General features: G+C 34.3%; 3 protein-coding genes and 1 long non-coding RNA gene across 9 annotated transcripts in view; 3 read left to right on the forward strand and 1 right to left on the reverse strand.

Annotated features, from left to right (window-relative positions):
- The first annotated feature begins 2,245 nt into the window (after positions 1 to 2,245).
- Positions 2,246 to 16,075, forward strand: LOC118444258 (uncharacterized). Of its 3 annotated transcripts, none has more exons than XM_035872359.2 (8): positions 2,246 to 2,358; positions 4,606 to 4,775; positions 7,807 to 7,991; positions 8,753 to 8,991; positions 9,065 to 9,343; positions 13,629 to 13,980; positions 14,342 to 14,633; positions 15,043 to 16,075. In XM_035872359.2, the coding sequence occupies exons 2-8, from the start codon at positions 4,614 to 4,616 to the stop codon at positions 15,259 to 15,261; spliced, it is 1,728 nt and encodes a 575-aa protein (XP_035728252.2). In that variant the 5' UTR covers positions 2,246 to 2,358; positions 4,606 to 4,613; the 3' UTR covers positions 15,262 to 16,075. The 3 variants fall into 3 exon arrangements, with proteins under 3 accessions (XP_035728252.2, XP_035728254.2, XP_085517096.1); XM_035872361.2 differs by lacking the exon at positions 2,246 to 2,358 and adding an exon at positions 2,510 to 3,260; XM_085660970.1 differs by lacking the exon at positions 2,246 to 2,358 and adding an exon at positions 3,487 to 3,787.
- A 5,539-nt stretch (positions 16,076 to 21,614) lies between these two features.
- Positions 21,615 to 22,878, reverse strand: LOC146872581 (uncharacterized). Its single transcript, XR_014982877.1, has 3 exons — positions 22,621 to 22,878; positions 22,314 to 22,547; positions 21,615 to 22,236 (listed from the first exon to the last, which is right to left on the reverse strand). It is a non-coding gene; the product is annotated as an uncharacterized LOC146872581 (long non-coding RNA).
- Positions 22,879 to 25,015: 2,137 nt separating this feature from the next.
- The window catches only part of LOC118444255 (uncharacterized), a 19,666-nt gene continuing 17,181 nt past the window's right edge, over positions 25,016 to 27,500 (forward strand). Inside the window, exon 1 of the mRNA XM_085661136.1 lies at positions 25,016 to 25,122. The gene's annotated coding sequence lies outside the window, so the exon portion shown is untranslated. The remainder of the gene's footprint in view (positions 25,123 to 27,500) is intronic.
- The window catches only part of LOC118444259 (uncharacterized), a 13,898-nt gene continuing 11,513 nt past the window's right edge, over positions 25,116 to 27,500 (forward strand). For 3 of the 4 annotated variants that reach the window (XR_014982938.1, XM_085661140.1, XM_035872366.2), the window contains exon 1: positions 25,121 to 27,500. This exon is cut by the window's right edge. Coding sequence is in view for 2 of the 4 variants with exons in the window: in XM_085661140.1 (XP_085517266.1) it covers positions 26,123 to 27,500 (1,378 nt within the window). In the remaining 2 variants the exon portion in view is untranslated. The other variant, XR_014982937.1, reaches the window with a different exon arrangement.

The following is a 27,500-nucleotide window of genomic DNA, read 5'->3' on the forward strand; positions in this document are numbered from 1 at the left end:
TGTTTGACCTTTGACAAATGAGAAAATTACGAAAGCCACATAACGTGTTTTCTATAAATAGAAAAAGTAGGAAAAGGTTTAACGTCATTTATATTTATGAATTATGTATGATCTGTTGAAAAACGATAAATCCTTTTGACGTGATGGTTTATAAGCAAGTGAAAATGTTCAATTTCGATCAGACTTTCATGTAAGATAAGATAATAAGTAGAATTCGCTTTGTTCGATCAGACTTTATCTTTAAAGTCTCCGGATAAAGTAGAAATGGTCTATTCGTGATCAGACATTATCATAAGATAAAAAGGTCTTTATTAATAGAAATATTAATAGAATAATTTAAATCTTTTTCATTTGTCGTAGAGATCAAAAAAAAAAAAATCAAAGAGAAGTCGAGTTCACGAATGTAATATGTGAAAGATGATCAAATAAAAATAATTATCGACTAGAAATGATTGTAGTTTTAGTTATTTACGTTTATTAGCGAGTACACCAGGTAGATACACCTGGCGTTGAGAGCTAACCAAGGCTCTATATGTGTGCGTAGGTGGAGGGGAGAGAGTCCCTATCTCAGAAAATTCAGGTGGGAGAAGTGTAAGAAGGTGGTGAAGGAGTTGAAGTGAGACCGGTGAAGAAAGGTTTGCCTGTGGAGTAACAAAGATCAACGGAGTTCTCCAAAAAGATAGGTAGAGAGAGAGAAAAAGAGAGGGAGAAAGAGATAGATAGAGAGAAAGAGAGAAAGAGAAAAAGAGAGAGAGAGAGAGAGAGAGAGACAAGGATCACGCGTTTAACCGCGTTCACCGAGGGAATCGTTTGCTTCGGCTGTTCGTTGATACGAACCTTTTTCTACCTGCCAGTTTTAAGGTTTTCGCACATCAGCCTAACTTGATTTATCAGCTAGCCATTGTCAAGCATTACGAAGCTATTGCTTGATTGAATTAAAAGTGAAATTCAATTTTAGCCCTAATCATCATTTCTCACAATCATCATTATTATCATCATTATCATCATCATCATCATCATCATCATCATCATAATAGTCCATTAAGTTTCTGAAGAACAATAATAATGACAGGAAAGTTCAATTGGCTTCTCGATTTAAAGTAAGAAGCATCAGACGAAAAGACAAGGCTGCCATTTGATTGTGGCAAGAGAGTAATGGTGTTTAAATGCCAATCCGGTAACACGCTCGACACACTCTCTGCTTGACTTTCGTTGAACCAGTCAGAGTAGCGATTGGATCCAGTGTGCGAAGGCCTTTAGAACGAGCGACGTCCTTTTGCCAAGCTAGCAGTAGTGGTGGTAGTGGTGGTAATGGTGGTGATGGCAATGGAGGTGGCGGTGGTGATAGTGGTGGTGATGGTGGTGGTGGTGGTAGTAGCGGAGAAGGAAGGTTGAAAGGTACCAGGTAGGGAGCAGTTAGTTGGTGAGCCATCTAAAAGAGGGGAAAGAGGTGAATAAGAAAGAGAAGGATAATGGTGGATAGAAGGAATAGGATGGATGGAGAAGAGCAAGTGGGTCTTTTTCATGGAGTGGGGAGTATAGAGTGAATAAGAAAGAAAGAAAGAAAGAAAGAAAGAAAGGGACAGATGGACATGAAGAGGAACAAGTCTGAATCTTGTATCTCTTTCTGATGACAAAGAAAAGGAGGGAGGGTTCGAGATACGAAAGAGAGAGAAAAAGATAGAGAACGATGAACATAAGCTTTTCTTCTTCTTTCTTTTCAGAGTAAGGACTCAGGGGAGGGAATATGGCAAATAAAAAGAGAAGGACAGACAGACAGAGAGAGAGAGAGAGAGAGAGAGAGAGAGAGAGAGAGAGAGAGAGATACACAAGTGCAACATCACTTTTTCTTCCTCTCTCTTTTTAGAGTGGGGAATAGTATAGAGAATAAGAAGGACAGATAGATACTGACTCTCTTTTATCTCTTTCTGATGAAGAAAGGGGTCTGAGGGAATGGAATGAAAGAAAGAAAGAAGGAGAGGGACAGAGAAGGTACCTGGAAAGGCGAGAGAGCTTCGGACTACTCGAATTCAGGACAGAATCCATCCGAAGGCGCCGGTTGGAACTCGACCGGTCTCTTTCTCTCTCTCTCTTTCACGTGGTACGACGTCGATCAAGAACCGATCGTGGCGAAGGTGTGGCGAAGTCAAGAGAAAAAGAGAGAGAGAGAGAGAAAAGAAGAGTAGTAGGAGTTAGAGAAGAAGGAGGAGGAAGAGGAGGAGGAGGAGGAGGAGGAGGAGGAGGATTCAACAGTGAGTGAGGTACCGAAAGGAGAGGAGGAAGCCGTCGTGGCCGTTGCTGCTGTTGCTCTTCAGTCGAGAGACTCGTGTTTCGTGTCCTACGTTTTACGCGTTACGCGTTAGTATAGTTCATATTTGGTGTGTCTGACAGTCGATAGAAATAATTATTTTTTTCTGAAGAAAATACAAAGAAAGAAAGAAAGAAAATGAGTGTGTGAGAGAGAGAGAGAGAGAGAGAGAGAAAGAAAGAAAGAAGAAAAGAAAGAAAGAAAGAAAGAAGAAAAGAAAGAAAGAAAGAAAGAAAGAAAGAAAGAAAGAAGGAAAGAAAGAGAGTAAAAGAAGAACATTATCATTTGGACAATCATTGTCTTTCTCCTTCCTTTAATATCGTTTATCGATTTTCTTCGGCAAAACGAAAGTTTTCCATTATTTTCAAACGGCCCTGCTGTTCCTGCTGTTATTACTGACCATTGCTGTGATTCGATGCAAGTTGGCAAACCAACGTGGAAAAGTAGTCAGAACTGTACAGCTGTCAGACGAGACTACTCTCGAGTTCTCTATTCGTCTCTGTCTTTCTTGCTTGTTCGATTCTCTCCCTTCCCCCCCCCCCCCCGACCCTCGCACCCTTCCTCCCACCCTCCCTCTCCTCACCCCACTTCGGGTTCACCATCTCACTCTCTCTCTCTCTCTCTCTTTCTCTTTTTTACTCCCATACCATAGGATGGTGCTCGTACGTAGCTCGTAAACCTCAGACGCCGTGGTTACGTTTAGTTTAGACTCGCTTATACCGTAAGGACGGCCTTACACACGGTTTTCGCGAGGTGCATCGTGCGCAGACCAGTTGCTCTTTCTCTTACTTTTTTTTACGTATATATATATATATATATACACACCTACACGTTTTTGTGAGTGCAAGAAAACAGAGAAAGAGCGAGAGGGAGAGAGAGAGAGAGAGAGAGAGAGAGAGACAGAGACAGAGAAAAAGAGAGAGAAGGTGCATTTGTACGATCATTTATTAAGGTGAGTCTAGATCGAAGTGTTCGGTGAAGGCTAACAAGACGATCAGGACGAGTCTTTCTTTTCTTTTCTCTCTCTTTGACTGTGCCATTCGTTGAAATCACCATTACTTCATATTCGATATCTTTTTTTTCTTTTCTTTTTTTTTTTTTCTTTCTTTTTTTCTTACTCCTTTTCTCCAATAGTGACAGATCAATTCGTTTTGTTTTGTTTTGTTTTTTTGTTTTTTTTTGTTTTTTTTTTGTTTCTATTATCAAATATAAAATCCTTGATATTTGATCGAGAGAAAAAATTTAATCCTCTTCGTCATCTTTTTTTGTCGTTTGTGTCAATCGTCGTTTAAATGGCCGAAAGAAATAATTTTTGGTGTCTCTGATAGTGAGAATCGATTCAAGCGCAAGATGGATAACGTGTCCCGTGGAAACGGGTTTAAGCGTGAAAGTAATCGAGGAAGCAGTTGAAGAGAAAGAAAGAGAGGGAAGGTAGATGTTAGACGGGTAACAGCAACAGCAGCAGCGTGTTGAGACCCGGTAAAAGCTTCATTTTCCTTCAAAAATCTTCTTCTCCGTTGTTAACTTCTTTCATTCTTTCTTTCCTTGTTTTTTTTTTGTTTTGTTTTGTTTTGTTTTGTTACGGGTTTTTTTTTTCATTTTTATCATCCTCCCGCTGTTCGTTCTATCTAGAGCGAATAAAATCGAATTAGTAGTGGAGCGTTACCAATCGAGAGATCGAACAAAGTTGAATAGAATCGTATTGCATTGTCATTCGTTCCGGAGTATAATCTTTCATCCAACGAAATTACACGTGAATTTCTCGTATACTGAATGAAAATGTATCAAATAGTTAAGAAAAAAAAAAGAAAAAACAAAAGCAAAAAATCGATACGCAAACATAGTTATGTTCATTGAGGACCTGCTAACTCCTGTCAAAAGTTTTTCTTGTTTTTCTTTTTTCTTTTTTTTTTCTTTTTTTGAAAAAATACTTACAAATGAATATCTTGCTTGAAGGACGAAGTCCTTTCCGATGATCGAAGTTCTTTCAAATTTTTCAAAGAATTAATAGAAATGAAACATCTGTTGGGGGGTGGGGGTGGGGCAAAAAAAATTCTAATCTAATTTAAACCCTATAACATCCAATAAAACTTCTTTGAAATTCTTCTTCTTCAAAAAAAAAAAGGAAAAAAAAAAAAAAAGAAAAATGTTTAGAAAGAATTTTTAATCGAGTTAGAAAAAGAAAAAAGAAAAAGATGCTTTTGACGAAGGAAGAAATATTTTCTTTCTTTTTTTTTTTTTTTTTTTTTTTTTTTTTTCTTCTTGTTTTGTTCCCGTTTTGTTCCGTGCGAGATCAGTGCGAGTAATGGCCCTACATCTGAGGGGTAGCAAGGATGTCAAGAAGAGCTCGTACTACGTTTGGTATCTTGGTGCGAGGGAGGCCAAGGGTGTGGACGCGATGCCCGGTGCCATAGCTTACCTGCTCGAACGAGAACGACTTCAAGAACCTTTCAAGGTCACTTTACAGGTGAGCGCTACCATTTCGAGATCCGGTTTTGGCGCCTACCGTCCGAAAATATTCTAAGACATGACGTTTGTTTATCGATATGAAGGAAGCCTTACGAATTTTCTACGTTTATTTTTAATATTTCCATTTTTGTACTTTTTCTATCCTCTAATCTTTTTTGTTTTTTTTTTCCTCTCCTTCTTCTTCTTCTTCTTCTTCTTCTTCTTTTTCTTTTTCTTTTTCTGTTTTTTTTCTTTTTCCCCCTTAGAGAAAGTTAGATACGAGGTATCATAAAATTCCCTTTTTTACGATTGCCGAACCGGCAAAAAACCGGATACTTTTAAAAATTGCCATGTTATTTTTCACCAAAAGTTAAATCTAGTCGAGATATTTTCAAATTGATACGAGGGATAAATTTAGAAATGATGATAAGAAAAGGATGTCGACTAAAAGTAATTCTCAATATCGTTTTCATTCTTATCTTCTTACGTTCCATATCTTTCTTCTTTCCCATTATCAGAAACGAATATATCTGAAGTATTTAAATTTTCATAGAAAGTGGGAATGAAATTGATAATTAGGAAATATAAATTGGGAAAGAAAGAGAGATAATTTTATTCCCTGACGTCACATTTCTATTCCATTCCTTTAGCTTTTTCCATCGAAAACAAATCTACACAAACGTTAAGTTTCTCTGTTTAATATTGATAAGTAGATGGAATTAAAAATGGAAATTAAGCAAAAAAAAAAAAAGTTAATCCTCCGTTGACTTCATTCCTATCACGGTGTTTCGTTCATGAAAAAGAAAAATTTATGGTAGTTAAAAATCGTTTATATATATATATATAAAAAAAAAAAAAATGATTTAGGTCTTAACGCTAACACGAGAATAGAATTCGTTTGAATCTAATCAAGAATCTAATACTTTTTCTATATATATATACATTGATATTTTTTAAGTAATTTGATTCAAAAGTCCATTCCATTTGTTTGAAAGAAAATTTTCCAATATCTTTAGAAATCGAAAAATCGATAGAAAAAGAAAAAGAAAAATTAGAATTATTCAATCTAATGATTTAATCTATCTATAAAACGTCGTAAGATACGTGGGAAGGACCTTGCCACTTAACTAACACCCACTAGAATAATTTATGCTAATGAATTATGAAGAATTAATATATAACGAATTCATTGACCCGAATCTTCATACGACGAATGAAACGAGGCGTCTTCGATATGGGAAAAGAGAAACGGCATGCGAAATTCTTTCTTTCTTTCTTTCATTCTTTCATTCTTTCATTCTTTCATTCTTTCATTCTTTCATTCTTAGTCTCTCTCTCTCTCTCTCTCTCTCTCTCTCTCTCCCCTCAAATAGTTACGAGTTAGCGCGGGCGATTTGAAATCATCGTAATCCTTTAAGATAGGCAAAGAAACGTGTAAAACGTGTGAAGAATGAAAAACAATTTAAACGAATCTAATTTTATAATTAAATGAAATATTATTAGTGCAGTTATATATTGATTTTAAATTAAAAAAGGAGATAGAGATAGAGATAGAGATACAGATAGAGAGAGAGAGAGAGAGAGAGAGAGAGAGAGAGAGAGAGGGAGAGATAATATTAATGAATATATTATCGCGAAAGTGATCTAATTTTTAAATCATATCTCGTTGAATTAGTTAATAAATAGATTGTAAAATGTAAAAAAACAAAAAAAAAAAAGAAGAAACGAAACAAATGATAAATCGAATTTCTATACGTACTTTAATCGAAGTTCGAGTATCACGTAATAAAATTGACGTGATTATTTTAAATTTTGCCTGGGATAAATTCGCGAAACACGAAATACTGTTGCGTTGTAAATGTCGCGAAAAAGAAAAAAAGAATGAGATCATTATTATTATCATTATCATTATTATCATCATTATTATTATTATTATTATTATTATTATTATTATCATTATCATTATTATTATTGTGAAATAATAGCGGTGAGTGATCCGCCTAATTATTGTGCAAGTGTAATTACAAAAAGCCTGTCATAAAGAGAAAGTCTTAAAAAACTTTTGTCGAATAAGATGGAGGAGGATCATTCTATGCGCTAAAATTTACTTAAATCGGTAAAGCAATGGCAATGTTATCACAATGATTATAATATGGACAGGCTTGTTAATTGCTTAGATTGTTTGCTTTAAGTAGTCGAAGAATGCGCTAAGATGACGCCTTCTTTCTGAAAGTGTTCTTTTCTCTAGTTATTTCCCCCTATCACCTATCTCTCTCTCTCTCTCTCTCTCTCTCTCTCTCTCTCTCTCTATCTCTATCTCATTCTCTCTTTCTCTCTCTTTTGGCCTTTTAAACGAGGATCGCACGTAATCGTCGAGCGAGATGTAGTAATTACGTCGTTCGCGTTTCCGCTATCGTGAACAATGCCACGCGTGTCACCGTAAGAAACAAAACGTAAGAGAGAGACTAGTCTTACGAGATTTTCATGTTCTGTCTCTTAACTGAGATAAGTATAAGAGATAATTATTTGATGATCCATAGTGTTGCGTGAATGGACGTTGAATCATTCCTTATTTAAATGCGAAACCTTTATACAGATATATTTTCATTGTAATTTATAATCAAACGTTCGATGAGAGATTTGGAAAAAAAAATAAAAGAATAAAAAAAAAAATTATTTTAAATCATTCAATTTAAATAAAATTATTTTATCAAATAAGATTCGCACATCTTTAATATCATCCTATAGGAAATAACATTTCATATAACTATATTGATATATTTTTATCGTAATTACGATCTAACATCTGATTAGATAATTAAAAAAAAAAAAAAAATTATCTCACATTATTAAACTCATAATACAATTATATATAGAATAAGATTAATACATTTATATTGTTCTACGAATAAATATTAGAAAACGTATACGTGTTTATCTTTGATCAAATTGATAGAGATACGACGATTACATGTTATTTTTATTGTTCTAACATTCCTAATAACGCCTAAACGATGTTTCTCGATTAATAATAGCATTATTGTTGATAGGTGAGCAGTAAAGGCCTGAAGATTATTCAAACTGTTCATCCTGGTGGTTCTACTAGATCAGCTGTGAAACATTTGGTACCAGGTCATGCTGTATTGGCTGCTGTTCAACGAGAAGACATCGTAGCAGCTACTTTGCTCTTACCAAATCCTGCCACCAACAATCCAGTTCATGTTCATGCATATAGGTTTTCATTTTTTTCTCTCTTTCTTTTTTCCTTTTTTCTCTTATCATATTAATTGTTCCTTAACGTGCCCGATTATACAGCTTTTTCTACCTTCACTCGTCTATGACTTCGTTATCACACTTTCATCTCATTTATTATCATAACTATTCTATATTTTTTTCCTCCCTTTTTTACTTTCTGTCTTTCTTTTCTTTTGTTTTTTTTTTTATGATAATAAATTTTGTTCCTTTTCATTTTCTGGTTTTATTATTATTATTATTATTATTATTATTATTATTATTATTATTATTATTATTATTATTATTATTATTAATATAAAGGATAAAGAAAAAAGATATATTCTCCAAAGATGGAGGTCGATTCGTTCATCAGCTCAATCTTATGGATTATAGGTCTTCATTTTACTTAATTATCCTTCCACTTCGTATAACGAGCTGTTAACGTATTTTTCATTATATCTTGATGATGAGGAATCCACCTACTCTCTCATATTCTCATGGATTAAGTTTGAAAAAATCAGAAGCCTTACGTTTCTCCGAGATAAATATGATTTGTTATGGAAAAACTGGCCCAGTTTATGAATTCTAATTACCATTTTACTTACAATTATGTGATTGGATAATAATAATAATAATAATAATAATAATAATAATAATAATAATAATAATAATAATAATAATAATAATAATAATAATAATAATAATAATAATATACCATTCACCACACACGAGTACCGTTATCGAAACTTTCCGTTCGATCAGATGCGACTCGGTCGAGACAGCTGAATTGTTGGGTGGACAACTGAAGGCATTGGCGTCGCAAACAGATAATTTAGCAAGAGTATCCTCTGGTGAAGGTAGAATCCGAAGTAATTTGGGTAGCGATGGGCGAAGTACAAGAGAATCCGAATCATCTGAAGGTAGTGGAGAATTGAAACATGATCCCATCCAAACTACAACGATATACGAATCATTGGCAGCCGAATTAAGAGCGAAGTTAGGTAAGAAGCTGATAAAAATTGAATAAACGAATGAAACCAAGTGACAATCTATGTCCATCTTTATTTCATTCAGGTCGTGGAAATTCAGGAGACAACGACGTTGGACCTATATTGTTACCACCACGTGACTATGACACAGTTCACAGGCATCGTGGTAACTTAGCTGGTATCGAATTTAGGCGTTGCTTAAATCAAACCATAGTGGGTGGAAGTACAACTGTTGATCGAGGTGGTACAAGGAGTGCAGCTAGCAGTGGAATTGGATCGGATAGTGCGGCTACTCCTCCACCGTATCAATCTCATCATCCTTTAGGTCCAAGACCTTCGAGACCTTCGAGAGATTCCTCTTCTGGTAAGCAAACAACTCTCTAAGTTAATTTCGAAAGTCTTTCTCTCTCTCTCTCTCTCTCTCTTTCTTTCTTTCTCTCTTTCTTTCTCTCTCTCTTTTTCTATCCCTTGTGGTTCTATTAGCCGGTAAAAACGATTTCTACAGAAATCGAGGCCTCTCTGCTTCAATGGTTCAATGTACTCTTGTGAATACACTTATGCGGTCGAAGTAACTCTCTGGCGTGTTTAGAATAAACTCATGGAAAGTCGTCAATTGGATCGATCGATTGATCGATCCAATGAACGCATCGTAACATAGAGAGGATAATCATGATGGCTACCGTGGTTAGATCTTGCTAAATGGAAAGTGAAAGTTTCTTCTTTTTTCTCTATCTTTCTCTCTCTTTCTCTCTCTCTCTCTCTCTCTCTCTCTATTTCTCTCTTTCTTCTTGCGGATTATTTCTTTTTGCGGATCACCAACAGGAAATTGACGAGAATCGATAGAACGATTTTTATAATTAATGCATGGGAATGGTATGAGAGAGTTTATAAGATCAAACAAGCTTTCAAACTCGAAACTTGTCTTGAACTTCTTATCAATTAATTCCTGTCGTAAATTGTAACTTGAATCTCGATATAACATTTTTCTTTTCTTTTCTTATTGTCATTGAATCGAATCTTTGTCCTTTGTCTTCGTCATTAATATTGTTATTACTGCTAACGACAAATTCCTGAAATTTTTCCTGAAGTTTCTCTCTCTTCTTTTTTTTCTTTTTTTTTTTTTTTTTTGAAAATGTCAAACGTCATTAGAATGAGGAATTTAAGTTGAAAAGACAGAAATTTGGACGCTTTCTATTCGCTCGGCAGGTGTGTCCGCACGAATCTTATCGGCTCTCGTAGAAAACCGGGCAGAAGCGAGAAGCGACCCCCTAACCCAATTTCTTTAGCCACCTCGAAAATCCAATGGTGTGTCGGGCACTTACATGCTTGATACTTTTCTTTTTTTTTTTTTTATCCTCTCATATTCTTTTCTTTTCGTCTTCTTCTTCATTCGAATCGACATTCTAACGGAAATGAACGGTGCGATATCCTTTTCAGTTTTAACACGACGTGTTTAGAAAATTGATATATTTATTATAATTCAAAGTGTTTCTTCTAATTAAAAAATATAAAACGAATCGAGGGTTCCCATGTTAATTAATAATTCTTGATAATGAAAACCAGTAATATACATGTATACATATATATATATATATATATATATATATATATATATATATATGAACGAGATGAAAATTAAAAGAGACGGACGATTTCCTTTTCTCTTTCTTTTCTTTTTCAAACATGTTTTTTAACGGACGACTGACCTAATATCGCTTCGATGATAAAGAAAAGAAAAGAAAAAAAGAAAAAAAAAAAAAAGAAAAAACCAGGGGAAAAAAAGAAAAAGAAAAAGGAAAAGAAACAGTAACAACTTAACATCGGATATACTTCGGTGTTTAAGTATGTTTGTACATACGTGTGATGGAGCGAGATGAAAAGAAAAAGAGAGACAGAGAAAAAGAAAGAGAGAGAGAAAGAGAGAGAGAGAGAGAGAGAGTACCACCAAGCTTGGGCACCTGTTACAGTGGAAGGTGTACCGTTAGGACGTCGTGTCAGCGACAGGTACCAGCCTACGGGCACATGTATCTCGATTCCAGGGCTTTTACTCGACCGCAAAAACCAACCAGCTTTGGATTGACTCGTGCTATCGATTATATTACAAACGTCAAATGTTAAATCCCCGAAACTTAACTTATATCTATATTTCATATGACATTTGACATTCGTATACGTATCTCCGAACTATTATTTCTATTTGCCTGTAACATATGTTAATTTACAATTTGCACTTTGAAAATTCTTTCTTTCATTTTCTTTTTCCTTTTCTTTTTCTTTTTCTTTTTTTTCTTTTTTTTTTTTTTAATCGTTCCATTGTGAGAACGTTCAAGGTCATTGTACGATTCCACTCATGACGAGATTTCTGGATTTCTGGGTTCTCCATTAATGAGATCTAATCATGGAAAATATTCCAAAGAAATCTTCCATTTCATTTTTTTCTTTTTTTTTCTTTTTTTTTTTACTCGCTTGTTTCGTAAAGACCATTAACTTTCATCTCAACCGCGATATTTAGATTTTTCATTAATGAAAAATATTCCAAGAATATTTATAATATTTCATTTGTTCATTATCGAGCTTTTCGAGTGTATTTATTATACGATCACTTTTTTCTCTTTTCTCTTTTTGTTTCTTTGTTTTTTTTTTTTTCGTTTTTTTTTTTCTCTACAAAAATTGCTCTCTCTTCTTTTTCAATTGATGTAGATCAAAGCTTTCCAATGTCAACTATTCTTCTTTTCTACTTTGCTCTTCCCCTCCTCCTTCCCCCTCCCCTCTCCCCCCGCCTATCCCTACTTCCATTAATCGAATACAAATCATGATTGTAGATAAGTATAACTCGACTGGTATACTTCTCGACTTGCATAAATTATACAGGCAATTTGCGTACGTATAGGTGGATACGTAATAGGTAAGTCGCGTGAAACCATCGTTGCCTAGATTCCATGCGAGGAATTGTCCCGCTCAGAAGGCACCTCGATTAAATTATTACGTCGCACGGGAGTTAGCTCGCCGTGAAATCGATTCCGCATTATTATTCCAGTACCGTTCTTCTTCTTCGAAAGAGAAACACTTGCTCACGTATTTGCTTGCAAAAATGTTAACGAATAAATTAATGATAATAATAATAATAATAATAATAATAATAATAATAATAATAATAATAATAATAAAAATAATAATAATAATAATAATAATAATAATAATGAAAAAAAAAAGAAAAATGTATTTATTAAAATAATTACGTCAGGACAATGAGATGAGTTGGTTTTTTTTTCTTTTCTTTTATTTTTTATTTTTTTTATTTTTTTTTTTTTTTTCGTTACTTCTGATTAGATCAATTTTTTTTTTTAGTAGTAATTTTTTCTTTTCCTTTCATTATGCTCACGTATATCTTATGAAGAAAAAAAAAAAAAAAAAAATAGAAAAAAAATCATTCATTCTAGTTAATTCAAAGGAAGGAATGTATAAATTAAATTTATATAAAGGCAAGATAAAATCACATACAACACTTATCCTAGTTTCATCCTGATATTGAGAAGATGTTAGTCAATCGACTCAACAACCTTTAACACTAAGAACTTAGTATGGTAACGGCACTCCAACTCTTTCTCTTTCTCTCTCTCTCTCTCTCTCTCTCTCTCTCTCTCCCTATCTTTCTCTATTTCTCTCTATCTCTCTCACTATCTCTATCTCTCTTTCCCTATGCTAGAAATTATTGCGCAAAAGAGTGGTTTTGAGGTGCGTTCGAGAGAAAGACGAGACGGCATGAAGAAAGAAGCGAGGTCATTGGCAGACGATGATAGTAATGACCAGAAGAGAAGACGATTACGATAAATCTAACAATGACGATGACGATGATGGCGCCGCCGACGACGATGACGACGACCACGACGACGACGACGACGACTATGATGATGATGATGATGATGATGATGATAATGATGATGTTGGAGATCATAATTACTATGATACAATGTCCTTTCCTATAATGTTGACCAGGACTAATGTGGAATCCAAGAAAATTCGTACATTAATCGAGCTCGTGGGAGGCCAAACATAAAGTTCCGCATTCTCGGCCCATAGCCTGAGGCTTTCTTTAGCCTTCTTCGTGTCTTATTGAGAAACTCAAAGAAGAAGAAGAAGAAGAAGAAGAAGCAGAAGAAGCAGAAGAAGAAGAAGAAGAAGAAGAAGAAGATATCGTCGTCTTTAACCTCTCTCTCTCTCTCTCTCTCTCTCTCTCTCTCTCTCTCTCTCTCTCTCTATTTCATTACCTGTCCACACTTTAAATCTCTTCGTGACCTCTCTCGGATTCTTCTCTACAGAATTCTACTCGACCGATTTGCCTTGACTCGCGTTTTCTCGAGTCACCTTACTGACCGAGATGCTAGAGATTTTATCTAGTAACGTTTATATCATGCCTCTCTTCGGTATATATGTGTGTGTGTGTATGTGTGTGTGTACATGTGTGTGTGTTTGTTTGTATGCATGATGCGTGTATCTATCCAAAGAGTTTCTAATATCTCAGAGGAAAGATTCGTTTGCGATTTTTTCACCTTACTTTTTCATAATCTTTCCACAAATTGACTTCAAATCTTCAAATTTCTTTTTTAATTATTATTTAGGATAATATATTTATATTAATTAATTTACAGATGACGATTGGGGGGCTGGTACAGAGGAAAGTCATTATTTCCCAGACGTGGAGACTACTGGTTCGAGTTTGACATTACCAAGGCTACCTAGAAGTCCAGAAAGACATCCAATACAGCAACAACCAACGAGAGGTATATCGCCTGGTTGTAATAGAAATCGTAGGGCACCAGAATTGAGACAAAGATCACCGAGTCCTCAGTATCAGCCAAAAGTAAATCCTGGAGAAGTGACAAGTCCAAGAGAGAGGTTCCAAGATGCTAAAGAAATGTTCAGGGCCATGGAGAGGGAAGCTATCGGTAGACCAGTCCTCTCCAGGCAGAGAGAGTCAGATGGTCATCATCATGTTCATAGGTAAAATCCTCCTACGGTAATAGATAAACAACGTATTTATATTCAATTCGTTGTTGATCGAAGGAAAGTAAGAATTAAAAAAAGAAAAAAGTAAACTGGCCTGGTGAAAGGTCGCCGTTTCTCTTAGGATAAACCAGATTCTCCTTGGAAACGAGTTGATTTATTCCTCTTGTAAAAGTTAAGATGTGTCACGTAGTCATTTTCATTCTCACCGTATTTGGTTTGGTTTAGTTTTCCCTTCTTCATTCTACTATGACATTTCTCTAAACGTCATATCTAAGTTAGAGATTTCTCTTATCTCTTAAGTCAATTAATCCATGATAAAACTGTTAATTACTTTTCTTATTTGATCTTCTGACAGGGTGGAATCATCTAGACAAGTTCACGAGGATCGTTCTATTCGTTCACATCAAACCAACGTGAATTCTTCGCCTGCTCACGATCATCAACAAATCAGACGAAGTCATACCGAGCTTGATCGAGAGAATGAACTTGCTTATCGAGCGAGACCAAGACCTAGAACTCATCATTATGGAATAGATCAACCATCTGAATCGGAAACTACGACTAGGCCACGGCCGAGAAGCTTTTATGAAAATCCAGTTGTTGGGAGAGAGTTTCGTGAACAGAGGAATTCTATCGATCCTCGAGAAGTGAGAGATCTTTCTAATCATTTTCATTTTCATCTGACAAAACAATACAATTGTTATTAAAGAATAATCAATAAGACAATGATAATTTAATTGTCTTACAATCTATGATATAATTAAAAGTATTTATGTTAAAAGAGAAGTCTCAGAATTAAAAAATAGAAGAAATTATTAAATAAAAGTCTACATTTTCATAAAAAAAAAAATATATATATATATAAATTGTTATATATAGATTATTATTATCATCAAGTCATCATATATGATTGAATTTAAATGAAAATAAGTTCTAAATTAAAAATCATTGTTATTATTAATTAAATTGATTTATATATATATATATATATATATATATATGTATATAATTACATTGTAAAGTTTTAATATTAATTAATTTTTAATAATATTTCAGTCACGAGACTTTCGAGACCGAGCATACACACGAGAATTACGTGAAAAAGTTCGTGCAAGGGCAACGACTTATCAGGAATTATCAGAACACGAGAGATATCCTGGACTCGATCGTGAAAGTGCCAGACCACCGTTAGAAATTGTTCCGACACCCGGTAGATATCGTCACAGCTATGCAGAACCACCCAGACTTGGATTAGCTGCGTTACATCCTTACTGACGAAGTCAATTAACATTAATGATCGTTAATTAACGATGTCTTTCTTTTTTTTTCTACTTTATCGATCGATCGATCGAGTTAGCAATCGTTGAAGATTTTTTATTATTTTTCTTTTTTATTTTTTGATTGTTCCTTCAAAAGATAAAAATATTTTCACATTCGTTCTGATCTGTAAACAAATGAAAAATTCTTGTTAATCGTTATGTTCATTCGAAATAACGAATAGGATCTTATATTAATATAGGATTTTAAATTTGAAAGATCGAATTAAAATATTTTTATGACGATCAAACGTCATTCTCGTTATAATAAATGAGGAAGCTCTTGTTAATGAGAGAGAGAAAGAGAGAGAGAGAGAGGGATCATTGTTGATAATTAACGTGAACTACAGATTACGTATTATATTGTTATGCGCCAGATGCCAGACTAACGATAATAATAATAATAACAACAAATTGTAATAACGACAATAACAGTAACAATAATAATTTTAATAACACGTCAATTTATTCTCCAAGATTTTCTCCTTTTTTTAATCCGACTTCGAGGATTTCGACAAAATTTATTTATTCGATGAAGAAATCATTGGATAATTCTTCTCACGAAATACAAAGAGAGGAAGAGAGAGAGAGAGAGAGAGAGAGAGAGAGAGAATTCGAAAAAGTTACAAAATTTACGTGAAATAAGTATTCTTAAGAAGAAATCCAAAACATTGGTCGAAATAAATATTTAATGTCGACTACTTTCTCTACGAAATTCTTTATACTTTACTCATGTTTTTTGATGCACGAATCGACGCAATGCATTTTAACATGATGATCTCTCCGTGATTGTGGGTGTGATTTATGTCTTAAAAGAGAAAACAACAAAAAAAAAAAAAAAAAAAAAAAAAGAAAAAAGAAAATTTATTTTAATACATTAGAAAAAGTGAACGTAATAAAAAAAAAAAAGAAAAGAAAATAATAATAATAATAATAATAATAACGACGAATAGATTGAATTGTGTTCATTCGATGAAAATAATTTGTTTGAAAAGTTCTTTAAAAGTCTAATAAAAAAGTTATAAAACAACGAATAAAATTAATTGAAAATAAATAATTCAATAGACTCGATTTCTCTGAATTCTAAGAAACATCAGAGGTCCCTAAGGCTAACGATTAGATAATTAACTATGTCAAGAATTTTCCTAAAACTTTCTATTTACTAATTCTCCTTCTCTCTCTCTCTCTCTCTCTCTCTCTCTCTCTCTCTCTCTGCTTATTTTAAATGAAAGAAAAAGAATGTTTGTGTAAATTTTCGAAACTTTTTCCAGAAGAATGATTTACATGCCTCTTTTTGTGGATTACGGGGTAACCGTGTACTCGCTCGAATAGTAAATTACTTTCGCGGTTAGCAGAGCAGGAAGTGACCACTTTGCATTGTTTGATATACCGAGTCTCTTATACGAATAACAAATGAATAGAAAGTCATTCTTGGTGGTGTGGCCGAACGTAACACGATCTCGATGCACCGTTTTCTTTTGCCACCGGACATTCCAATGATCAATCAAGTATTACAAACATAAATATCTATATAGATATGTACTTGATAATACTTGATTATCCTATATGATTATAACTACTATGACATTTTTAATATTATTTGTAATAATAATTTTGTATGAATTGTATACATATATTAATTACATATATATATATATATATATATATATATATATATATATACATTATTAAAATTAATTATATATATATATATATATATATATATATATAATTAATATTTCATTGAAATTTTACTTTTACTTTTACTTTTACTTTTACTTTTTATTTAAAAAAAAAAAAAAAACAAAAAACGATTTTTCTAAATTAATTAATATCGAGTAAATAAAAAGTTATGAATTTATTACGACAATGTAACAATGAAAAATATTTCTTTAAATTGAAATGCAGTGTCTTCGCAGAAAGAGTATTTCTTTTTTTTTTTTTCTTCTTTTTTTTTCGTTCACGAGAAAAGATGTTACGCGATTCTTCTTTCATCGCGCGTAACAAGCGATATAAAGCAAAGAGTAATATCTCAAGATGCAGTTGTATTTCGTAAAAATCAAAAGACCGAAACCGACACGTTCGAATCGTCGTCGTTCTCTCTCGTTTTTCCTCTTGACGAAGTATGCAATCGCTTGGAACGTTACACACACTCATGGATGGAACGTCTGCATACCGGGTGACCGTTACGGTGACGTATGAAAACGGTACCAAGAACCTCTATAGAATTCCTCGGTTAGCAACGAGTAAGTAATGTAATGTAATTCGCACGGTGTGTAAGAGGCTGACTCTTAATGAAATTCAACAATTCGATTACCGTTGTAATTGCATACTATCTTGGCAAACAGATTGGCAAATGACTTTATCTATTGCCAGTTATATATAAACAAAAAAAGAAAAGAAAAAGAAAAAAAAGTAGTCGAACATTATTCAATCCGAGTTAATAAATTAATCGTTCAACAAATTTTTAATCGATGATCCGATTACTTTCTATAAAGAAAAAGAAAAAAAGAAAAGAAAAACAAAAAATAGATGCCACTTATTCTCTCTATACGAATACCATAGTGCTGAAATCATTTTTTTTCTTCTTTTTTTTCTTTTTCTTGTTTTTTCTTTTTTTTTCTTTTTTTTTCTTTTTTTTTTTTTTTTTTTTTTAGATCGTCCATCATCCATTACCGCTTTCTACATTAAAATAGATCGAATAATCTTCCTGATAAAAAATACTATCGTGTAGTATTTCACCTATATCAACTCGTAGTATAGGGGCTCTGATAATGCTCACGTTATCTCTATATACGAGAAGAAACACTTCCTGATTAAATACCAAGCTACTCGGTGAATCTCAATTTAAAAGCTATATATCAACGTCTAATAAGGAAATAAAAGATGATTGTGATAGGTAAGATTGAAAAAAATGTGTATCATTAAAATACAAAAAGTAAATAATATAAGATAAGACAATAGCAATTAATGCCACTTCCGTCGATTTATTACATCGTTGAATTACAATTGTGAAGAAGCTTGAAAATAAAGTAGTCGAGAGAAGGAGATTCATCGTTGTTCTTTCTGATCACGATCGATCGATAAGATAATCGTTTTTATTTCCCATGACCGTGGCTCTTTAAATTGCGTGAAATTATTCGATATGAAAAAGCTTAGAAATAAAACAACAAAACAATATAATACAACTACAATACTTCATTGGTTTATAAATTTTGAATGAATTATGAACGTCAAGTAAAATCTTAAAAGAAAGAAAGGAAAAGAAAAGAAAAGAAAAAAAAATATTCATTAATAATCTCCTCAAATTATCTTCGTATTCATATACGATAAAAAAAAAAAAAAAAAAAAGAAAGAAAAAGAGAGAAAAAAAACAGGCTTTCTTTTCAATGAGCAAGTAAAGAAACGGCCTCGAATAATTATGGCAAGTTTGCAACGCTTATCAGAAGTCCTCGTAACATGCTCCAGTTCTCTTGGTCGACCTTGAATGCGTCTAACGCATACTATATAGCTGTATACCTAAAAATAAATACTGTTAGAAATTTCTCTCTCTCTCTCTCTCTCTCTCTTTGTAAATATATATACAATATATATAAATGTATTTAAAATATTTTTTTTGTTTATTTTAAAGAAATATTTTAAAGACATTTTAATGATTGAATGTTAACCCGATCGGTGGTCAATGCTCGCAGATTGCCATCAATAGTCACGACAAGTCACTACAAGTCCTGACCTCGTGACTATCTAAAGGCAGAAACTACGTGACGGAAAAGCGGATACTATACTCACTACGTGTCGGAAGTGAACTGCCATGCTCTCAATCTGTGTACGGGAAAGAATTTTTCTTACTTTTTCTTCCTCCCCTCCATCCTTCTCTCTCTCTCTCTCTCTCTTTCTCTATCTATCTATCTATCTATTTATCTATCTATCTCTTATTTCTTCTCCTTTGGAATTTAAACTACGGAGCGTCTGCACGATCAAATGTTCTTTAAATGTAAACATATTCAGAAGAATGATTCACGTATATATCCGAATTTATTTTGAAAATCATACAACTTTTTTGGCAAATTTGAAAATTAATAAATAAATTTAATATTTTCATATGATTATAAATGATCGTGTTTGTTGCTGTATTTTTTCTCTTTTTTCTTTTTTTTTTTTTTTTTCGTAATTTTTTTCCTTTTAACATTTTCATATTCTTCGTATTTTATATCTGAAAAAAGAATTGTTACGGTAAATAAAATTGTTAATTTATAAGCGGCAAATTTTTTGTCCTTTTTTTTTTATTATAAATGTAAATAATAAATGCACCTGTTACAAAGAGAATAATCGTAGAAGCATTTAGCTTGACCGCGTTAGTAAAAGTGAACGACGTGCATTTGCCAGCAATGCGAATACTAGAGATCATTGCTTCGCCGTGCGTTTGTGTCTCCCGTTATTCTACGAGCTGGAAATTTCAATGCTTGCATGCATCATAGGGGACAATGCACCTTTTATGATTCTCTTATATGTGTTCGATGATCATTACAATATCTTTGTAACGTTAATACATTATCGAACAATCGTTATATTTCTATTCATGTTATTAAGTATAAATATTTATTATTATAATTACTATATATATATATATATATATATAGTAATTAATATATATTTATATATAATATTATCATGAATGATAGATACAAATATATATGTTTATAAACTTGATCAATTAATATTGACAATTATTAATTACTTATTTGTATATTTAATTATAAATTAAAATAATTATTTAGATATTTAATATTTCATATTAAATATAGATATTATTTAATATATATATATATATATATATATATATATATATATATATATATATATTAATAAATAGAAAGACATTAAAGAAAAATCACTTTCTCTCTTCTGAATAATTAAAAGTCACAAAAATCATTTCAATTCGAGACAACAAAGGCTGATAATTATAAGAAAGTTTTTATTTAAAATGTCAAGACGAATCTTAAGTACACTGTTTTACGTCTCGACGTCGAGGACCTCGCCTCTCTTATTTACATAAAACTTTCGAATCACCACGGAAAGCATTCTTAGAAAGCTGCCAATGCTTTTTCTCTTCTTGCACCTAAGAATCATAGAGTAGTCTATGCAATTCTTTCCTTTTTTCTTTTTTTACCTTCGTTTTTTCCTTTTTTCAAATTCTTCAACCGCCAACTCTACCTAAGATTTCAATACCTGGATTGAAAATTATCGAAGATTCTTGGAACTTGGACAAAGAGCAAGGTCACGTCAAGAGAAGATGGTACTTAACAAATTCCTAACTAAATTTCAAGAAACTGTTCAAGGAAGAGTTGACTATTGACCGTCAAACAAATCATACATTTACGGTACATAAAAGATGTACTTACAAAAACTATTACAAACATTTTAAAATAACAATTCGCTGATGAGAAAATATTGGAGAAAAAAAAGAAAAAAAAAATTAAGAAAGAAAGAAAGAAAAAGAAAAGGAAAAAAACACGTATATTCTCTCAAAGATAAGTTTTTAACTTTAATCGAGCAAAGTTCACAGGAAATACGCCAAGAAAGATCTATCATGTGAAAAGAAAAGAGAGAAAAAAAAATAAGAAAAGGGAAAAAGACTGATTTCACAGTGAAAAAAGAAGAAGAAGAAGAAGAAGAAAAAAGAAGAGGAAATAAGTAAGTAGGTACTTACAGTGGTGGTGACGTGGCAGGATGGGAACGTTCTCTTGAAATTCCCAACTAAAAGTTTCCACAATTTAATCTTTATCGCGGTCGCGTGACTCGTACGTACATACATTTATACATACATACATACATACATATAAGATAGTCTAGTGAATTCCTGCGAACATTTTACAAGATCGTCTGGAATACCTTAAGAACGGTACTACTTGTATTGCGCCGGAAGTCTAAGGGGATAATTTCGTGTCGTCCGCTGAATAGAGGAGACTTTATTACCTAATATCACAATTTCCACTTTAAGACCGGTTTTCTATGATAGCTCTCACTATAAATAGAATACTCTGTGTGAATCCTTTCTTCCAAAGATTTTTAACTTCTTCCCTCTAATCAAATTTCCACTAAAATTTATAAATATATATAGATGTATGTATATAAATATATATATATACATATATATAAACAAATCGATTATATAAATATATAATAAATTTATTAACATGTAATATAATCAATTGCAAGTTTGTACATTCGTCATTAGAAAAAAAAAAAAAATGTATAAGAAAATGACAAAGAAATACAATCAATTTTCAATTGTTCAATATATGTGTGTATATATCTTATCGAGAATATAGTTCGCAGATAACAATCAACAATGATCGAAAAAAGAATGAATAGCGAAAAAGTAAAAAGAAAAAAAAAAAAAAGTAAAGAAAGATCTTTCATCTTCATCATCAATCTAGCGTGACTGAAGCAATCAAAAGAAACGCTATCTCCTTATTTTCTTATTAGATGGAACAAGAGAGAGAAAGATGGTGGATCCATCGTTAACAACAATGAACGGTATAACTTCATAACGGTTATACCGGAAGTTAATTTCACTCTAACAGACGAAAAGTATCGTAGTGTTAAAAGTTTAGTGTCACGATCTTCAAAGATGTCTCACGATTGAAGCCATGGTTATACCGTCGGTATCTTCCACGAATCCCAAGTATTCCGCACGACGGAAAAGGTAATGAGAAGGCCGGTAAAGGGTGTGGTGGTAATGGTACTACTGATGGTGATGGTGGTGACGATGGCAGAATGTGGGGAGATTCGAGAGGCGAGTTGAATTCCTCGTAATTAACGTGACGTCGACCCACTGACCCACTCGACTTATTCATTTTGGTTCGTTGCCAAGGAAAAAGAGTTTCGGCAATAGGGATCGCATACGTTAATAAAGATTTTCATCATCGTTCTAGGATATAGATAAATAAAAATATTTAAACGTCTGTCAATATTTAAACGAAACACTATATATATATACACACGTACAAAACACCATAGAATTATCTGTTCAAAGTAACAGAAAGATTTTAGGATGAGACCAGTTGTCCTTCGGGATTCGAAGGACGACACCCTCGATAAAGAAAAAAAAAAAAAGAAAATATCTGGTAGAGAATTCGACTCTGTCTTTTGCATGCTAATATCAACGATTTTGTAGTTCTGCTTCTCTCGAATACACGAGAATTCTTTTATCTCTCGTTTATACGGCTCTTTAATATTTCTCTACGAAAGAATTTCTTAAGAGTTAAATAAAAAAAAAAAAAAATATATATATATATACAGTAGAAAATCTTACGTTTATAGATTAGTACATGTCGATAAAAAAAATATATCAAGAATGCGAAACCTTTCAATAAAGAATTCTTGTTATTGAATGTTGACGGATTTAAGGTCTATATTCATGAGACCTTAGATGTCGCTTGTATTTCTTCAATTTTTAAACTATCCACTGAATTTTATTATGAAAATGTATATGCAATTTTCTTGTCTATTTAAACATCGTTAAAAGAATTAATTTGATCGAAATTAATTCATGAACAATAGAATAATTCTCATTTATATTTAACGTTGATCATTTTTACAACTTCAAATTTTCTTACCTGCAAAAAAAGTAATCAGTTATATATTAGCTTTTTAAAAGTAATCATATATATATATATATATATATATATATATATATATATATATAAAACACAAGATATGTATCAATTAAACTTATCAGTCTAAATTATCAGAGTAATTATTAAAAAAAAGATAAGAAAAATATAAGAAAATGTCAAGGTATAAAGATTTAACTTATCTAATTTTCCAATCGAAAGAAGAAAAAGAAGAAGAAGAAGAAAAGGAAGAAAAAGAAGAAGAAAAATGTTGCTGTTAAAGGAAGTTAGACCTTTCCCACGCGACCTGTCCTCGAGACTTTTCTTTCCACGACCTAGGAACCTTGTTTGTACCTTTCTTGAAAATAATTCCCTCCCACCCCACGTTCCCCCTCTCCACTTTTCTCTCGTCACAACACGTACGTATATATATATATATATATATATATATATATATATATATATAAATGTATGTATGTATGTATATGCTGGTTCAAGTTGCGCAATGAGAATATTCGTGATTTCGCCTTCGCAGTCACGGTACAAAAGAGAACGAACGGAGGGAGTATCCTCTGTAGACGACCTGACCTCAAGACCTCGAATTGGCTCCTATCGATTCTCAAAGAGAGTATCCGTTCTCTAGTTCTTCGTCACTCAACGAACAAGTTCCTTCACCTCTGACTTAATAACATCATTATTTTCATTTTTATATTTTCACTGGCTATCCAATTTCATTAATAATTCATTACTGTTATATCATTATACCTAATGTCCAGTTGTATCTTTAAAATTAGATACAATGTATCAATAAAATGTATTGTAATGAAAAGAGAAAAAAGGAAAGAAAAAAAAAAAATAAAAAAAAGAAAAGAAAAGAAAAGAAAAAAATTAAAAAAAGAAAAGAGATCAATATAATGAATCATTAGAATCTTCAGCTCCATCTTCATTTCTCTTTTATATCTCTCTTATATACCAAGGCAACAATCGTTGACCTATAAAGGGCAGGTCAACGAAGCGTGGCAGACTTAACGTCAAACCAGCTCTCGTTTACATTCATAGAACCGATCTAACCAACGTGCACGTCTATTCCATCTTGAAGAGAATTCCTTTGATTTTTTTTATAGACACCCAGATATTTACCTAAAAATTCATTGAATTTCTATATTAGCACATTGTTCCTAATCGAATTAGAAAATCTTTTCAACGTATTCAATTAGTGATATGCATATATCTCGATGATAGATAAATAATCTAGATGATTATTTAATACCATCATTTTAAAGAACATTGAGGAAAAAGAAAGAAAGGAAAAAGGAGAAAGAAGAAACACAACGCAACAATAACAACAACAGCAACAAAAAGAAAAGAAAGGAAATAAAGAAATACGTAGAATTAACGTTCCAATGTGAAACCAGGCGAAAGATCGTCCGTTTCCTTCGACACGATTCTTGGGAGCACCCCGAGAACAACGCGCCCGAGGGTCTCGACTCTCTCGCACAAGGTAGGTAGTTAGGTAGTAGTAGGTAATATTAATAATAGACAGTATTAGTAGTAGTGATACAGGCGACACACGAAGGTAGTAGGTAGGGAGTGCCCGGACGAATCATGGAGCAAAAAGGACAGAGACTAAGGAAGAAGAAGAAGAAGAAGAAGAAGAAGAAGAAGAAGTAGAAGGAAGAAGAAAAGACTAAAGAAAGAGAGAAAGAGAGGGGTCTGTGTGTTAAAGGAAGAGTGGGGTACGATCAGCGAAGTCTCACGCTTCACGAGCCGTTCTCAGTCTACGAGTATACCGGTAGAAGCTAGGAGTCTCTTTCGTTGCTTTCAAACGATACGGTAGAACGCGCGTGCGCGTACAAATTCATACACATCCTCTCCATTTCGTGTCTCTCTCTCTCTCTCTCTCTCTCTCTTTGTTTCTCTTTCTACGTGTTGTGCGTGTGTATGTGTGTGCGCGTGTTTATGTGAGAGTGCAATATCAATTGATTAAAAGTATTAGAAACGTTGAAGCAGGTGAGGGTAGACCTAGCGATTAAACTTTTACATAGGAAGACAAAATTGTTCAGCAGGTCAGCCATTTTTCCTTTTCAGGGGTCCCCAATGTGGCCCACCAAGTGGAAGTACGACGAGTGCCTGCTACCGGCCGCGCCTTTGGATTCCTCAAAGTCCACCGTAGCAGCTCTCGAATTCCTATTGAAGTATCGGTCTGTATAATCTTCTCATCATTGTGTGTGTATGTGTGCGTGTGTGTGTATATGCGAACAATCTAATAGTGCGTTGCTCGAAGAGCAGACTCCTCGGTACGTGCCGCGAGTTTGCGATCACGAGGCTACACGTGCAGGAAGAGAGAGAGAGAGAGAGAGAGAGAGAGAGAGAGAGAGAGAGAGAGAGAGAGAGGAAAGAGAGAAAGAGAAAGAGAGATTCTCTTTGAAGGAGACTACGCCACTGTGGAACGCTGCATACCGAAGAAAAGAGAGAGAGAGAAAAACAGAGAGAGAGAGAGAGAGAGAGAGAGAGAGAGAGAAAGAGAGGGACAGAGAGTGGGAACTGAAGAGGGGAGGAGGTGGGGGGAATAGAAAAGGTGCGAGCAAGTCGAAGGTAGGAACGTCATATGAGACCGACGAGGACAGACGAGACGTTAAGAACGTGTAAGAGGAAGAGAGACAGAGGTAGGCAAGATTCAGAATAGAGTGGGGACCCGTAAGAAGGCGGCCATAATGGCCTGACGCCGATCTCAGCGAACAGCGGCTACAGCTGCTGCGAAATATCCAAGCGACTCTCTCTGCTTGCTTGCTTGCTTGCTTGCTTGAGTCCCGTCGGAGCACGCCTCTTATTTTGCAACTACTTGAATCCATCGTTGTCGTCGTCTTTGGAAAGTGGCTGCGTAATCGTGAGTGTAGTGCAACTCAGCACTTGGTATACCTACAATCTCTATCTCTTTTGTGTAAGTGTCTGGTTAAGTTTGTTGTGTATTATTAAGAGAGAAAAAGAGAGAGAGAGAGAGAGAGGGAGAGAGAAAGAAAGAGAGAAAGAGAGAGAGAGAGATTCCTTTCCTGATCTTTTCTTAAGTAATTGGAAGAAAATGGCAGAGTGATCCAGTGTTTCGTCTAAATTTGTGGTGACTTGAATACTCGATTGAGGAGTGTTCTGGTCCAATTACCTGCAAAATTTCATTGGTATTAAATTATTAGAAATATTAAAAGAATGCGGGGTGCTAATCAAGAAACAGCTACACCGTACTGCCGGTGCAGAGTATTGTATCTTGGTAGTTCGGTACCTCATGCCAGTAAAGAAGGTTTGTTGGGTGTTCAAGAACCTTTGAGAGAATTATATCCAGAACAAGGAGCGTTGGGTGCTCGTGGGATTGACTCCTGGTTAAGTGTATGGAGCAACGGTTTGCTGTTGGAGAACGTCGATGAACATCGCAAGAAGGTCACCAGGTTCTTTCCTATTGAAGCACTTCACTATTGTGCTGCTGTGAGACATGTGAAGGGTGGTAACGGGGATTCCTCAACGACAAGATTTCTGCCTCTCGACTCGCCTTTCGCCAGGACGCCGAGCGCCAATCATCCGCCGCTCTTCGCGGCCGTCTTGAGAAGAACGACCGGTATCAAGGTCCTCGAATGTCATGCGTTCATTTGCAAGCGCGATATGGCGGCCAACGCCCTAGTGAGATGTTGTTTCCATGCTTATGCTGATAGTAGTTATGCTAAGGGATTAGAACCGTCAACAGGAACAACGAACGGAATGACAACTGGCAATCCGTCGAACAATAGTCTCTATCATACTTTGGGTGGGTCTAGCACGACTCTGGACAATCCACAGGCTAATCGTTTGGATGCTTCATCGACGGACGATCTTAGTCTTTACAATGGTGATGAGAATCATAAGGTTTGGGCTAGGGGTCGTGACGAGATGGACGGTGTCTATCAAGAACAAGGAACGTTGAGGAGTACTAAAGGTTCCAGACCACGGCAATTGGTTGCACCACCTCCTCCACCACCACCACCACCTCCTCCACCTTCTCAACCTTTGCTGGTCGAGGAATCTACTTCTTCTGCTACCAGGAGAAAAACTAATAAAAAATTGAAGAAGTTGAAGACTCGAGCGTTGCACGAAGACGCGATACAACAGCAGCATCATCAGGTACATCAAGGGATATATACCAATGGCCACGGTCATCATACTCTTGGACATCCAATTAGACAACAACATTATCATCCACATCCATTACCACCTAGTAGTCGATCCGTTGCTGGAACTTTAGCTAGACCAGCACCTGTCTTACTGGTACCAGCCGCTACACTACCGAGAAAAGGACATCAACATCATCCCAGAGGACTAAGACCGATCCCAGCAGCAGCACCAATTGTTCCAGTTTACGCTCCACTCCCAGTAGTTCCACCTCCTGTCGCAGCTGCCATTTATCCAAGCGGAACATATGGGACTGCCGGTAACAGAGGTAAAAGGCATTCCGAAGTAGAAGGCTCTACTCTAGGTGCTTCTAGAAGATTAGCAGCCTCCCACGCCGATTTAACATCAACCGAGCTTGGAAAATCGGCTGATAGCCCGGAAAACGAGT

Source organism: Vespa mandarinia, chromosome 13 (genome assembly GCF_050613455.1).
Source record: "Vespa mandarinia isolate Hongniang chromosome 13, ASM5061345v1, whole genome shotgun sequence".
NCBI lineage: Eukaryota > Metazoa > Arthropoda > Insecta > Hymenoptera > Vespidae > Vespa > Vespa mandarinia.

Excerpts from the sequence above, each read along its gene's own strand:
- LOC118444258 (XM_035872359.2), top strand. The coding sequence starts at position 4,614 with ATGGCCCTACATCTGAGGGGTAGCAAGGATGTCAAGAAGAGCTCGTAC. Across the intron at positions 9,344-13,628 it reads TTCGAGAGATTCCTCTTCTG|ATGACGATTGGGGGGCTGGT; the intron begins GTAAGCAAACAA and ends ATTAATTTACAG. Across the intron at positions 14,634-15,042 it reads ATTCTATCGATCCTCGAGAA|TCACGAGACTTTCGAGACCG; the intron begins GTGAGAGATCTT and ends ATAATATTTCAG.